Below are 17,092 nucleotides of genomic sequence, written 5' to 3'. Positions count from 1 at the left end.
TATGTCACTCAATAATAAATAATAATAATAATAGTAACTATCTATTCATTGTATTCATTTGAAAATGTCCTAGTAGGACGAAACTGGTGTAACGTTAGTTACAAATACAAGAGGTATGGTAATATAGGAAGTTTCAATTCTCATTTTTTATGATCTTCTACCACGTAGTAACGACTATATCCATCAATTTATTATAATAATAATATGTTTCATTGTCCAAAGAATATCAGGTCTTATTGACAAAGCTGTAAATTTCCTTCAGCCACCATTCAACTATATATACTTTTATACACACATACGAGTATACATACATGTAGAGTACAAATCATATTGAAATATCTGAAATACAAAGTAAATAAATATATATGCACAAATATAGACATACGTTTAATGCTCTAAACAAACACATATAAAAATACGAATATTGAAGAAAGATATTACACAATATCAGAAAGTTTAAAATATTTGTCTATATAGTAGAAAAACAGATGATAAAATAAAATAGAGAAAACTGTTCTCGTAGAACTCTTCTAAACTATAATAGGGTCTACCACATAATACATCTTTTACCGATTTTTCAAAATTTACAGTTATCCTCTAAAATTTTAATATGGTCAGGTAAATGTAAATTGTTATATAAGGAGTCTTTGACTAGAGTAGAGGATGGTACGGGTAGTCTTAGCTTGACGAAGGGCATAATTATTGGAGTAGCCGCTAAATGCCGTTCATATGATTTGTCAAATCGACATAGAAGGCTAACTTCCACATCCATTCACTATTTTCTAAATCGGCAAAAGGACGCTGCTTCTCATTTAAAAAAAATTCGATCTCTGCGTGAAGTTCAAAAAAGCGCTTAAGGACTTTTCCGCAACTAAGCCAGCGACGACAGTATGATATGGTAAATCATTTTCTCCAATCTGTTGAATAAACTCGCGGAATTGTCGGTGATTCAGCCCAGTGGATCTGATGAAGTTAACAACTGATACGACTGGTTTTAGAATTTCAGACATATCCAAACATTTTCCGCATAAGGACTGTTGATGAATGATACAATGTAAGACTGATGGTTTTGAACCACCATCATTTTCTACAGCCTTTGACACAAGTGCAACCACTCCTTTATTTTTACCATACATATTTTTGCCTCCATCAGTTGTTATAGATTTCAAATTTTTTCATCGAAGGTTCTTTTTAATAATGGCATTTTCAACTCCCTCAAAAATATCTGCTCTATCTGCTCCAGTTGTCGTGCCATGAATACTATCAATATCAAGAAGTTCTTCATACACTTCATAGCTTTTATCTACTCCGCGAATGAAAATCAACACCTGAGCAGTATCTAACACATCCGTTGACTCATCCAATGCTAGAGAAAACCACTCATGATGTCCATTTTTGTCAGACAGTTGAGATGATATATTTTCTGCGATGTCTTGCACCCTCCGAGCCACGGTGTTTGCTGACGAACTGACACTTTTAAATAAATTTACCTTTTCGGGTCATATTTCTTCGGCTACTGCAATCAAGCATTCTTTTATCATTTCTCCATCGGTGAATGGTTTGCCACGTTTTCCGATTTCAAGAGCCACACGAAAGCTGGTTGCGAGTTGCAGACTCTTGTTCAGTATTCGCTTTGGTAAACAAAGATTGCTGCGATTTGAGTCCGCGTTTCAAAGCTTCAAATTTTTCCTTTCGCAAACTTCCTGTATACTTGGAGTAACTTTGAAGATGTTTCGATTCATAGTGTCGTTTAATGTTATAGTATTTGAGAACAGCTATGGTTTCATTACAAATTAAACATAGCGCCTTATTACTGGACTCAATCACAAAATACTGAGAGTTCCATTTTTCTTGGAACGTTCTGCATTCATTGTCGATTTTTCGCTTCTTTTCTATACTAACAAATCACACATAAAAACAATAAGTCAAATCAAAATACTTTTATTGACGGGTGTTATTTTATTTCACAATAGGCAGTTTCGCTTTCTTCGCCTTCCCTACGCAGACTAACTCGCAGTTGCGCCGCTAGCCTTTTTATATACAATTATTACTGCCAACTCGAGGTGATCGGAATACACTAGCTAGAACCAGAACTTTCTCTAATCAACGCGGTAATTCCAAATATTTAATTACGCCTAATGCCACCTAGCGGGTAGCTGAAAAAGATAGTACATTGTACCACTACTCGCCACTAGATGTCGTTAAGTGTTACAATACACAATAATAATTGAAATGCAAAAAAAGCGTAAGTTTGCTTAGGTCACGCACTTTGCGACTATCCTAGTCTAGAAATATAGTTAAGGGCAGAAATTGGCCCTTGGAACAAACTGAAAAAATCATTATGGCCCGAAGGCTTCAAAGTTTGGAGACCCCTGCTACAGAGCAATAGTAATTGTTCAGTTTGTTTGCGTTCATAGGAATATCAACTCGCTCTTTTCTTTGTTTTTCACTAAAATCATCAATCATGGACCACATATCTGCTGATTTATTGCTTGCTTGCTTATACTGCTTTGGTAGTGGATCTTTTTTGCACATAATTAGTTTTATATATGTGAGTATTTCTATATTTTTCAACATAGTTATGAATAGGTGTATTATCCGTAAATTTTGTATATAATTGAATAATTTTATATTTCTAGAGGAAACCTGTATGACCTTCGTGAGCCAGTGTTTTTTTTTTTTCAGTTCAATTCTTTGATGTGGAAAAGATTTATTGAAAATGTTTCCTATTTGGGAATATGAAATAGAATTGGGGCCATTACACACTTCAAATATATAATTGATGAGGGAGTGTGTCAAATTTGAGTCAGTATTGGCAACATTTATATTGAAATCTCCAGTTATAATGATGGAATATTTGCATGATAAATCAATCAGTTTTGATTCTAATTTAGTCGAAAAGTCATCGTATCAATTACTTTGATTTCACACTGTTTACTTGGAAAATGTTGTTTTTTGCCTAAGGCTGTGTTATTGAATTATAATACATCACCTCATATACTCAACCAAAACTGTATTTCACTTGTTGTTGGATATTGGCTGAGTTCGACCCTGTCGATTCTTGGGATAATTGTTGATTCGAATAATCAAAACAAGCAAACTGGATTTCAAACTCATCAATCAAAACGTACTAACTACTTGATTGTTGCTGGCTCGGTACAGAAAGTGGGCCGTTTTTGCACATTTTACTATTTAGGTTTGGCAGGGTCGAACTCTGCCAATCCAAACTTTGATACCTACATACTCCCATCTGTAAATTAAGCAATTGGAAGTTCAGAATTTTTCTCGAAAGACGAGAATAATGGGATCCAATTGATATTGTGGTAAATTGAAGTAGATACATCAAAAAGTAGAAGTCGTTATTGAAGATATTGTATCGGAATCGGTATAAAAAAGAACATAATATTACAATGCGGTTTTCTTAATGTTTCAATTATAAGTAAATGGTTAACTTACTTCTTCCACTTTTTCCAACAAATCTCAGATCACTGAATTCTGCCACCCGATTTTTCATAACAGCTGTATAATTTATCAGTTTTGCACACGAGTTGCCATCATTTCCTGCCATAATAGTAACAATCGTGCCATCCTCAACGGTTACTATAGCAACAACTTTGAAATGAGTGGGAAGTTTTTTGTTTGATCGCCAGTGAGCTGGTAATTTGGAACATAAAATATAGGGACTATTAGTTTGGACAAGTTCTACTCTATGCTCCAATTGTATTTCTTGGATTTTCTGCTCCAACCAGTGGAAAGTTGCATTTTCCATAGTCAAAGATGATCCATTGGTAGCATCTCTTGATAAGTGTGTTGGAGAATGTATAAAATCCATTTATTTAGACCTAAAATTGTACATGATGAAAATAATATGGAAAAATAACGTTAAAACTTTGCTAGTCAACATTCCTAAATACTCATATCTCGAATATTATCGAAATCGTAAATAATATACAGAATGTATTCAACTACGACCACCCTTGCATAATTTTTTGTTTGAATTCTCATTCGAAAACCTTTTTGTTATACAGAGTTTCCAGAGACGTACTTGCTTATAAAACAAGTTCACTATTTTCGAATAAATCGTACCCTGTTGGTTTAATTAACCAACAAGATTTAAAAAACCTTTGAGGCACTTTTTTTATCGCAAAAATGTGTTGGAAAAGTCATACTTCTTTTTTTCTACTTTCTTTGGATATTTGATGAAAAATATGAAAATTATAATGGAGAACTTTATAAAAATGTAAAAAAGGCAAACTTTTTAGTTTACCCCAATAAGTTACTGCGTAAATTCAAAGTATTTTTCGCAATGAAAAGTGTTCAAAATAAGAGCTAAGAAATTACACAATACTTATCTTAACGTTTCGGAGGCAAAATCTGCCTCCGTCTTCAGAAATGAATGAAATTTGCATCTTTCTCGAAACCTGTCGAAGAAGTTGAGAAATAAAAATAATCAGCAGAGGAAAATCCGCGTATGAACTTAAATTTTGTTCGTTTCTGAAGATGGCCATTGAAACAGTTATAATGAAAATATATTTAATGTATTTAGTATATAAACGACCATATGCTCACTGGTAACAAAAAGAATGATTTTTTTTACTGTAGGTCCAAAGTTTGCGTGTCTTGCGCAAGTCACATTACCCATTTTAGGGCCTCCGCGAAAAACAATAATTATTGGTCCTACCGTTCCGGGACGCATGACTTTTTTTGATGAATTTCCTATTTTTATTAATTTTTTTTTCACATTTAAAAAATGTCAGAAAAATGTCAAATGGTTTTTGGGATATTTGTCTGCAATTTTTGCAAGCGATACTTGAATTTTTTCAAAAATAATCTACATGCCATTCCGAATCGAATGGAACCTCGTTCATACATTTTGGAGGCGGTGAAAACAGTTTGACCTGATAGGCACTAGTGAACTAGACTACATGGGCATTTTTATCAGAAAAGGGCTCGAAATCAAATTGTGAAGTCAATTTTGTAGTTCATTCAGTCATAAAAATTATTCCGATATCTGATGAGCGAACAAATCAATTTATAGAACCATTAAAGCAGGATGTGAAATTGAATACTGTTGCTAATTATTCCATTGATGCTTGGCCTGAAAATAAAAATAACGTGCCAGAATGTGTCCCACATATTATTTCAAAATAAAAGAGTCATTGTCATTTTTTGATGGACTCTTGCTGTCCACTGACAAGATTGTGGTTCTAAAATGTTGTATTTATAACATGAAAGTCAAATGATTATAGAAAAAGTTAAAGCTAGAGCGCGACAAATTCTTTATTGGCCAGCTTTTTTTAAGGACAAAACACAAACGCTACAGGAAAATCATCAACGTGCCTGTGCGAAAGTAGCGATCCACATTGGATTTTAATCGCTGAAGAGTAATGACATAGAAACTCATATAAACAAATGGAAAATTTGTGAGGCATACGCCATTACACTCTTATCCTTTTTCATAACGTCCTTGTTAAAGATTAGGTGCGGTTATTTTTATGTGTATGTGTAAATGAGTTTTAATTTTAATAAATAATACCCAATGCTGAAAGTTGGGTTTATTTGAAAAACACATGATGAAATAAAATAAGCACTTTTCCCAAACAACAGACCTGCAGTATATCTATACTTTTCTCAACGCGCGTTTCACCAACCAAGTTCACGTTGGCCTCTTCGGGAGAAGAAGAAAACTTTGTTTCTACTGAATATTCTACAAATTGTGAAAGTGCTTTCAGACAATTCATATTTTTCATGAGAGCTGGAAAATTGGGTTTCCTTGGTAGTTAATCACAATTGTGAATTGTATATTTGCGATTCCGAATCACATCGATGGAGTTTTGAAATATGTAAATTTGTCTGACATTTGAAACTACTTTTTCTGAAATATTCCCAGATCTTCGTTTTCGAAAAAGTATTCACATCGATGGAAATTCAACATGTGAATTTATCTGACTCATATTCACCTGCAAAATATTGACTGCAATGATTTTACCATATTAATGAAATTTGCTTTGATTTCATCATCCATTCTGTACCCATATTTTTTCTTACGGTTGCTCAAGAAAACTTAATGTAACAAGATTTCTATCAACGATCATGAAATATGAGGTTATTGACTCTTCGAATAAATCTACAGATTATATTTCTGAAGTTTTCACATTATTTTGATTGAATTTGTAACAAAATCTTATTACCATATAAAGAGTAAAGGGGATATTGGTCCCAAAAAAATGGAACATCAAATGTAGATTGTGAAAGATCCTTCACGTGATGTATAGTGACTAGGAAAAAATGAAAATCCCTTTTCATAATTTTGTTTCATCTTGGATGATATCTTGGTAGACGTTATTATGATGACAGACGATAAAGTTGATAATAAGACGAAGAGTGGTTATAATTAACTATGGAAGATGGAGTTGAAGATGTTTATATTTGGACTAACACCAAGCCCCAATTAATCAAAATGTAATAGTAATCGCCATTTTGATTGGAATTGATACACAGTTTATGTTCAGTAAGCCGAATGAGAGTTTCATCCAAATCATTCTTCCTAACTTTCTGAGAAATGTATAATAGTAGTATCAGCAAATGATTTTATAATACCATTCAACTTCAAATTGGCTAGAGAATTAAAATAAATGAAGAAATAAAAGGACCAAGGATGGATTCTTGGGGTACACGTACACAAGTTATAATTCGAAGAGAGCTTTTTTGATTACCTATATAAACATATTGTCTTCTGGGAAAAAAGTTTTTGGCCTTCTGTTTCTCCATCTTGATACAAGAAATGTTTGAATCTTCCAAAGAAAGGAAGGAAGCAATCAATTTCAAAAATTAACATTATACAAAGATGTGTACATCATGTAAAGAAGTAACTTTCAGAGACAAACAGGAAGAAAAAGCCCTCGCCTCCAGCGATTCAAATCCAATGTAAATCACTTCTTTCGCACAGGCACCGCTCTAAGAGGGCTTTAAGGATTTTCCTGTAGTACTTGTTTTTTGTCTTCAGAAAAAAAAACTATTATACAAAAAACACTTTTCTCTATTCCGTTTGTACCTATTCCAAACATTCGTAATGGAATCGAGCCAGATATCATTTACAGGGTTCCTACACAATATAATCAATGAAAGGAGAAAAATTTCACTTACATGGAACACTGTCATCCTCACTGTTTGACACTATTACACAACTAATTTTGAAACCATTTAAGAAAATTACCTCTGATTCTAATATTGAATAATTTCTTCAACAATATACCATGGTCAACTGAATCAAAAGCTTCGCACAAATCGAGGGACAAGAGACAACATTTCTTATTTTCATCAATTTCCATTTGAATTTGCGACACTACATCCATTACCGCTGTTTCTGTATCGCTAGATCTGCGAAAACCGTATTGACCTTTATATTGAAGGTTATTGTTTTCAAGATAATTCAAAAGCTTTGTATATATCAGTTCCTATAAGATTTTTGCGAAAACTGGAAGCACAGATATTGGTTGATTATTGTTTAAATTGTTTCATTTGCCACTTTGATAGACTTCCGAAACTATTGCAATATTCATTTTATTTGAAACTATTCCACTTTCGAAGGATTTGGAAATAATATAAAATATCTTAGTGATTAACGTTCAAGAATTCATGAAGTTAAAGTTTGAATCGAAAACTATATATAGCTCAGTTCAAACTGATTAGTTTAAGAAAGTGTAATTTTTTAATGAATTGATGGATGTAGTAGCTACGTGGTAGCAAATTATAATGAAAAATGAAACTTTCTATGTTTTTACCACTTTTATTTGTAACCAACGAAGTTTCGTCTTATAAGGACATTTTCAAACTTATACATTAATGTATAAGTCATATAAAGATATGTTTAAACTTATACATTAATGTATAAGTCCTAAAATGACATATGTTAATGTACAGTGTCATCCCCAAAGTATGCACCATATGGGAAACCATATGTGCATTCCCTAAAACTGAACATATACTAACAAAATACAGTAAAACACATGTAATATACAAGGAGCCTTCAAATATTTGATTTTGAGGCAAGATTAAAGTACTCTGCAGTAACGTTAGTTACAAATGAAAACAAACAACAAAAACTTATACATTAATGTATAAGTCATATAAAGTCATTTTCAAACTCATACATTAATGTATAAGTCCTATAAGGACATACGTTAATCTATGAGTTTGAAATTGTCCTTATAGGACGAAACTGTAATAAAGTTAGTTACAAATAAAAGTGGTAAAAAACATAGAAAGTTTCATTTCTAATTTTTCATTGTTATTTTTTAGCTTATTTTCCTAGAAAACTCTAATTTGGTATGAATAATAGATGATGAATGTAATATATTTTGAGTTTTTGGTATTTTAACTATCAAAACATTGATAGATTTCATTTTATGAATATGTTAAAATTACTATAAAAATTCTACATTCTGTTTATCGTCGCGATTTACAGCAAATAGGAGAGATGGTGAATTGGTAGTTAAAAGAATTCATCATGTACAAAAGTGAGTCAATTTAGTCAAAAATAATTCAGGAAACATTAGGAGAAACTGTAAATTTTGAATACCTTTCCCAAAAAAAGAGAGTGAGGAACTATCATTTGCTAAAGATTTCATCTGCATTTGCATTTGTTATAGATTTCACGGTTATAAAAATTATGAAACATATGGTGATAGATATATTACGTCATGAATGTACAGTTATATATTCAAAAGATATAAGATACAGTTTGATCTAGCAAGTTTGGTTACACTTTTATAAAATTTATCGATATCGAGCATTTTATTTGTAGCGATTCACGTTGCATTTGAATCTCTGGAGATAAAATTCATTTAAAAAAACATTTCCAGGAGGTTTATTTTACATAAACGTAGTTCTCCAAATGAAAGAGTAAAATTCGAGGTATACTGATTTGAACCTCAAATCGATGAGCTGCCACAGTCCGTCGCGTATTCCTGAATTGCTATTACAGCTATTACAAATGTTGAACAGTAAAACTATTTCCATGGCAACTAAGACTGAATTGAAATACTAGGTCTGATTATGGGTCAGTTGTATGTGAAGTCATATGTAATTCAGTTGGTATCATATTTGATGTTTACATTTTTTAAATATTTTGTTTTCAGTTAATAAATATATATTTTTTTGAATTTTTGTCACAGATAGTTTGGGTCACTCTGAATGAATCACTCTAATTTTTCCATAAAAAAATTGCTAATAAAAATTCTCCAATTTTGACTAAGCAAAGATAGTAGCAGTATGTTCTGAAAATTGAAATACTCATATTTGGTCCCATAATAGATTTTTACAAAAAATTTTCCAAATGAATAATAAACTTCAACTTCAATAAAGCGTTCAACCTCTCTGGCAACCGTTTCATTCCTTTTTGAGAAAATATCTGAGGCTCAGCTCATCAAATGAAATTAGTATTTCCAACAAATTCAACTATATTTTCTCGAACAGCAAATCTTTAGGATTTTGATTTATTATTTGACATTTTCTCAAAATGAATATATTTATGAATCCAGAAGAACTTCATAATATCTTTTATAAATGAAATAATTCAAGTACTAACAGAGCACCTTTGGTAGATATTTTCACTTGATCTTTCAGACCCTTGTTTTTCCTTAGAATTCAGGTTGACATGGTAGTGGATAATCTGTAATGGAAAAATATAGATACAAACCTTTATGTGTAATGTAGCAGCACAGTTGAAACCAAACCAAGATGAACCAAGAGGTAGTAAAAAAGTCTCAATTGAAAAAAATTTTGATTGTGGCTATAAATGACATGATATTGCACACAACACTGTTATTCGATCTAGCTTCAAGACTAGCCATAAAATAATGGATATCAAAAATATGTGAATTGAAACTATAACTAATGTAGTTCTAGCAGGACTGTAATATTTTCTCAAGAAGTGAGGAATAGTTGAAAGAAATTTGACGCGTGCGCTTTTTAGGGAGTCCTATTAAGTTACTTATTATGGTTCTAAATTGATTGCAAACAATTCAGATTCAAGATTGCTGGTTTCCGGAAGAAGGTGGGACTTTGGGCGGGTATTTTAGTGTACTAATTGATAAAAAATAATGTGATATATTTCGCCATATTCGTTTTCTAATTTGTTATCTCATATCCGTTTAAAGTTTTGGAATTTGCTATGAACCTACTTGATTTCAACTCCTAACTAATACATCAATTATTTTATCTGAATTTTTCTGTACAATTCAGCAAAGCAAAATGTTGTTTTCAATATTGTTAGAAAAACGCTTTTCTATCCGTCAGGATATTGTGGCATAAAAATCAAGAGACAAATAAATAACGTTACATTATTCTTCATATGACATGAAAACAAATGTGCAGAAGAATAAATGTGCAATACACTCAAATGTGAAATGGGTGAACGCATAGCTCATTCCGGCCCTGTTATCAGCCTTTCGAAATGCAGTTGATGCACCCGTCAAAGGCAAGTTTTTATTAGTATCGAAAGAATAAAATATTTACCACTTCACATATTATTGGTACATTTGTAACAAGTTAAATTGTTACTAGAGTATATTGAAATTAATCAAAATTATTATATTTTTTATAAAATTTCAAATGAATGGACAACACATTGAAATTGAAAATGGTAACGGATACATATTCAAAAATCGTTAATCGAATAGTACCAGTAATTTCAATTTTGAAACTACCAGTTTCTCACCTATGCTGATAATTGGATTTATTCAATAATCAACCCTGGCACAGTTATTGTTATATATATATATATATATATATATAAATATATATATATATATATATATATATATATATATATATATATATATATATATATATATCTGTATCTGAGTATATCTGTAACCAGTACTCTACCCTTTCCAATGTATATTCAGATCATGGCCGCAAATCTTGAACGTCCTTGTCAGACTTGATGAAAGTAGTGTCATCAGCAAAAAAAACATGTATTGATATAGGTAAAGTATGTAAACAATGCATAGTAGGGGACCAAGGATTGAACCTTGAAGTACCCCGTTTTCATTTTGAGATAACACTGCTTATTATTTACCGAAATACATTGGGACTTGAAAAACTAAAAAGGAGGACCCAATTTTGTTAGTAGAATAACGTGAGGGTCACAATCGAATGTCTAGGTCAACTCTCACAAAGTCAAAAATTAATGTTTACTTTGTAGTGGACAGATTTTTTGTAAAACTCCGAGCAGATCATCGAATAGATTCCAAGTCAATTCAATTTATTCATAAACTCGTCGAGAAACTAATACAAATCATGAAAATATGAAACAACAACAAAAATTATTTGGCGCTCCAGGGCGACTTTTGATTGATTCCAGTGGCGCATTTGCTTTTTCAGTTGCAGAAAAACCCGGAAAAACCAGCAGCACCACATCATCTGAAGATCTTGATCTGCTACTGTCCTCTCTTTCATAAAACAAAATGTAGGGTGTCTCCAGAGACTCCAATAAATTCAAGATATTGCCAGAAAACTTAGTGACGCGACTATCGCCAAAGTTAAATCAGTCCGTTTCATCTTTGACCAAGGCGTAATAATAACCAGATTCAACGCCAGAACCACAGTGAACAATGACTGCATGAAGATTACAATAGTGGTCTGCTAGATTGAACTGTACATCTATTACGAACCTTCGTAAGAGTTTGGTGCTTCCGTCAGAGGTTGAGTCATGTTTGAAGATCATCAGTGTTATTATTAGATTAACTGGTGCCTCAGCTATACTTGTTTTTACTAACTCTGGAACAGTTACTACAAAGTAAACAATTGAGGATTTTTCCAGCAAAAGTACTCGGAACAATCCTTTTGTTGTTCAAACAAGTATCTAGTGGAATTCAAAAACTACAGGAAATCGGTTGGGTGGAAAGATGATACATATTTACGATACGGCAACTGCATGAACAATTGTTTGAGTTTGGTGAATAAGTAGGAAACATTTCCGTTCTCGTTCATCGTTAAAAGTTCATTCTTGAAATTCTTCGTCATGATTTTCAGGACAACTGTCTACTGATTCGTAAGGAAGAACATGTTTCTCAGAATCTGCATCAGAACCATTTCTCAAGCTGCAATCGATCCTTCCCAGTGATGAAGGGTTTCGTAGAGGAAACCAGAACCACGAGGACTGCAACTCGTATGTAAAGAGTGAATCTATTCACAATTAAAATTTCCACAAGTATTGGTATAATTTATTTATTTATATATTCGGGATACTAACAGATAAATCAAGTAAAGTATCCACACAATTGAATTAATATTGAATAGAAAGTAACCTTTAATACACATTACATAGTGTCTAAAATGAAGGATGAATTATAATTAAACACAATAACGATAAAACTATTAATAGTTTTTTTGGCCGTAAATTATGATGTATTAAAAATATTGAAGTATATTGCAAGATTATTTTACCCCATTTAACGCATCGACATTTGGTATTCTTGATATTTTCCTTATAGGACGATAATTTTCTTCATTATCTTTCCGTTCGTTTCTAAAAATGGGTATTACTCTCGCTATTTTCCAACAGACAGGAAAATATCCACAACGAAGAGACATATTAATAAGAAGATGTTAGAGATGTACATGAAGTATAAGCATAGTTTTTGCAGAAAATTGCAAGTATTCGATCAGGTTCTGAGCCTTTATTAACATTTAATTCTATAAACCTTGTTCAACTTCTTTTTTACTCAAAATAGTTTGTGATAAATTAGAACTATAATTCGTTTTAGTAAATTGGTCCTGAGAAAATGTATTTTGTTCATCAACAAAAACGTCAATGAAAAATTTTGAAAATAAATTTGCTATCTCATGAGTGCTTCAAAAACAATTCAAATTATTTTCTACGTCTGCTCGACGTTTAAAATGTAATTGTCGAAATCTTTCTTTATCATTGCTTTTGATCTAGTGCGGAGGAGCTTGAATGAATTTAAATCGTTCAAGTTTTAATACAGTTTCCACTTTTTTTAAACTTAGCTTTTCTCTTATTATTTTGATAGTTGAAGTAGAATGGTATGAAGGAAACTGTCTACTTTTTAAAAAATTTTGAACGTTTTAATCAATTAATTTATTTACAATACAGTTAAATTTCTGAACAGAGGAATCTACTGAATCGGTTGTCGGTACAGATAACCAGTAACATATAAATGGAAAAAAGAGAAGGTTTATATCATTGAAGTAAGTACAATAGAAAAAGGATTAAAGTTACCTACTGTGGATCCCCGAGAAACAAATGTTGGTAGACAAGCAACCATTGATGGTCTTTGAGAAAGCTTTGGAAACATGAACAAGCACAATTTCGCAAGCCACAACATGGAAGTTCAATTAATAAACTCCCATGCTGGATGTATTTGAATGTCATGAAAAAAAATACTATGTTTATGTTTTGGTTGGTTTCCGGTTTTTCCGTGGTCTTCTTTGGTTATGATTGCCAATCGTTTCGACTGCATAAAATCATCTTCAGTGGCGTGGTCGAAGTACTCTTCTTGATGTGTCAACTGAAACTTTCAGTTGACACAGTTTCAGTTGACACGTTTCAGTTGACACCGTGTCTACTGAAAGTTTCAGTTGACTAGTCAAGGAGATGACTGCCGTAGTTACAGTTATAACGTTTGGAGATTGTAACCAAAGGAGACCACAATGAAACCCGGAAACCAACCAAAACATTGACGCCAGCTGTAAAAGCCTACATTCCTATATTGTTTCTATTTTCTTCATTCAGTTGAAAATAATAGTAGTAAAACGCGATACGTAATTTTTAACTGAGAATTTCCAATGAGTCATTTTTGATGCAATTGCATCGAACTATTTGAAACTGTACTATGATATTTAGTGCCCAAAATTTCAAAATAAATGTGGAAGTTACTGCCTTACTCCACATATGAATCAACATCGGCGAATTCGCCAAATTTTTGAAATGTTGACTTTTTGAGAAAAATCTAAAAAAATTATATTCAAAACTCTTCTTTACTTCGAATATCATCACATTCATTTCCGTAAACCACTTTTTCATCCGTGAAGGATTCGTATGTCCTTGCTGAAGAGGAGAAAACTACAAAAAAAGGATTTGTACAAGTATATATTGTGAATTTTTGTCGAACCCTGTATGTAATACAATCAATGTGAACCATTTTCTATTACATTCCAGGATGGAACTCTTGGGAATATTATCATCTGACAAGTTCTTATCTTCTCTGCACAATTACATAATATTCATGGGAACGAGAGTGATATGACGAAATTCATCAGTTATCTAAAAAAACAGGCTGTATTTTTCTATCTAATCTCAACTAATAGCCTGAAATGTATATTTTTGATTGAATTATTTGTTGATAAAACCTTAGTTTAGAAAAAGCCAGTTTCCTCTGAATCAGTACCGTATTGAAACATTTCTGTTAGGAGAGCCGTTTCAGAAATGAAATCGAACGACTTCATAGAAAGAAAAATATGTGTGTGGAACTTTATACACAGACAAGCTTCCATTCTTCGAAAAGTCGAATATTTCCTTTAATTCAATATTTTTCAGGGAAATGTTAGTTCGATAATATTGATCAATGCAAATTCAACACTTTATTGGTTTTCGAATCAAATTGCTGAATCAACTCGTTAATATGAACAATCACTTTACATATATATCTTATATTCAAACATAATACATATTTTATAATAACAATAATCTCAACGATGATCATTCAAAATGTCAGTTTATTTAACATCCCTGGACAACCACCAAATTCAATTACTCTATCCACTGAAAAGCGGTGGCTTACTATTAGACGTCATACCATAATGTAGCTAATAAATTTTAACAACAAATACTTTTTGATTTGAACTTTCCATAGTGGAGTTGAGTCTAAAGGATCCCAAGTGTGTTTTTGTTCCCACAACTATTTCCTGAATTTTCCTTTTCATTCACATCCTCCAGTAAATCACCTTAGAATAATGAAGGTTTTCAACAACATTTCAATTACCACATTGAAAAACACTAATAATAACTCAGACAATATTCACTAATTTGAATATCTTCAATTTATAAAGTACATATTCCAGTCTTAAGCATTTCTGGAAACATTGTTCATTATAATTTCCTCAATAGTTTCGGCGTAATATTTCCTCCAAATTAAATAAAATCACTACTAGAGCTTTGATTCTTCGAGTCAATAAAGACTTGTATCCTAGGACACTTTTATAGTTTATTTCTGACCGGGATATTATAAGCTTATATCGTCATAGTTACGCTATCAATAAAAAGGGTCATAACTCCCTTGGGACATTATAGATTTTATAATTCCCTCTACCTTTCACAAGTAAAAATAAATAGAAATGAAAACTGAACCATATTTTATTTATTCACGTCATTACAAATAATAAATGTACAATTTTGAAATGTTCCCTGAAAATTACTTCCGCCACTGGAGACAATTTCTTCTTTTGTATGGCTGGAGCTTCTGTTCACTACAGTCGAGGTACCTGCCTCTTCTAATGACAAAGTAGACAACATACGCGCCGTTTTATTTCTCAATTCGATGCTATCCTCCAAATACCCCTCCGCCACCGTGGAACTTTTCCAACCTCCGTGTCTTTTTAAGTTAGTCATAGTTGCTCCTGCATTGGCTAGAGCAGTAGCAGAAGTGCGACGAAGGCAATGTCCCGTATAGGAAGATGAGTTTGGCAATCCTAAATACATTGCGATTTTGCTAGGGATTTTCCCAAACATGTTTTTTCCAATTGGCTGAGATGTACATTTATTTTGTCGGAAGCTCAAAAAAAATCGTTCAATACCTTTAGGACGCAAAGACATATAAAGTCTTAATAAAGGCAAAGCGGAGAACTCTTTTTCATCCACAACTGTAAATTTCTTCGATACACCAGTTTTACTTTCCGGTACGTTCACTACCATAACGGAATCCCGCTCCTCTATATCCGATATCTTCATATTCAAAAGTTCCTGACTTCTGCATCCTCCAAAATAACCCATAATCAAAACAACCTATAACAAAAAAAAGGAAATAAATACACACAAAAAGGAAAATAAGAAAAAAATTACCTTATGCAATAAATGAATATCATTAGGAGCGCAAACACAGCTTGATAACAACGTTCTGTTTATAAACAAGTAACATAGCAACAACCTAGCAACAAGAAAACTCTACTATAATCAACGGTACCTGATTCAAATATACCGGGAAGGTAATGAATTGGTACATTTTTCCGTTTCAAAAATGAACAAAATTTTATTGAAATCGGTCAGAAATAAAATTATCTATGTACCACGGGAATTAATGAGCCTTAATAACCTCAGGCAATTGCTGTCCCTCGGGCCAGAGGCCCTCGGGACGCAAACTTTGCCATCGGTAATTAAGGCCCTCCTAATTCCCTTGATACATAAATAACTATTTTGTCGAACTTTCAGAAAAAAACTAAAAGCATTCTATGAGAAACAACTTATCAAAAATGATTCTTGAAAACTTTTTACGTTCCCCTCCATATATTTTTTCACCAAAAATAACTTCTTTGGGTGAATTGTCCTACTGTATTTTGCCTTCTTCGGTGTTCGCTGAAGTGATACACAAAGTGAGGTTTTTCAATGCTGAAATCTTTCAAGTATTCCTTTCGTTATTACCTTAAGACGAAGGTGGATTATACAGTGCATTCCATTTGAAACGAGCCACTCTGAATAACTTTTGGTACAATGATTTGCAGGAAAAATTAAAAAAAACACGTAAATAATGGTATACAGAGAGACACATTTTGACATAATCACAGTTGATGTTACTTCCCCTATCGCACCCCCAGAGCATGTCACCAATTTTTTTTTAAATGGATCTTCCTATATTGTTTCACATTATCAGATGCTTTATGACCAGCAGATTTCAATAAAGTATAAAATATATGCTCTGAAGCTTATGGTTCGGGAGCTATAAATTATTTGCGTTGAAAACGAGCCATCCTGAATAACTTTTGAAATAACGATTTTCAGGAAAAATTAAAAAACTCCAAAAAAGTATACAGGGGGATTCATTGTGACATATTCACATATGATCTAACTTTT

The 17,092-nt window shown here is 32.4% G+C and overlaps 1 protein-coding gene across 2 annotated transcripts in view; it reads right to left on the bottom strand.

Moving 5' to 3' along the window:
• The window catches only part of LOC111515850 (uncharacterized), a 36,150-nt gene that overhangs the window by 11,283 nt on the left and 7,775 nt on the right, over positions 1-17,092 (bottom strand). The window contains exon 2 of one of the 2 annotated variants that reach the window (XM_074179966.1): positions 3,457-3,842. In XM_074179966.1, coding sequence (XP_074036067.1) covers positions 3,457-3,832 — 376 coding nt within the window. In that variant the 5' untranslated portion in view covers positions 3,833-3,842. Of the gene's footprint in view, positions 1-3,456; positions 3,922-17,092 lie in introns of those variants that run through there. The other variant, XM_074179967.1, reaches the window with a different exon arrangement.

This window comes from Leptinotarsa decemlineata, unplaced genomic scaffold (genome assembly GCF_025532065.1).
Source record: "Leptinotarsa decemlineata unplaced genomic scaffold, Ldec_3_MD MMD2_tig00026282_RagTag_RagTag, whole genome shotgun sequence".
Lineage (NCBI taxonomy): Eukaryota > Metazoa > Arthropoda > Insecta > Coleoptera > Chrysomelidae > Leptinotarsa > Leptinotarsa decemlineata.
This window is presented reverse-complemented; position numbering and strand designations above follow the sequence as displayed.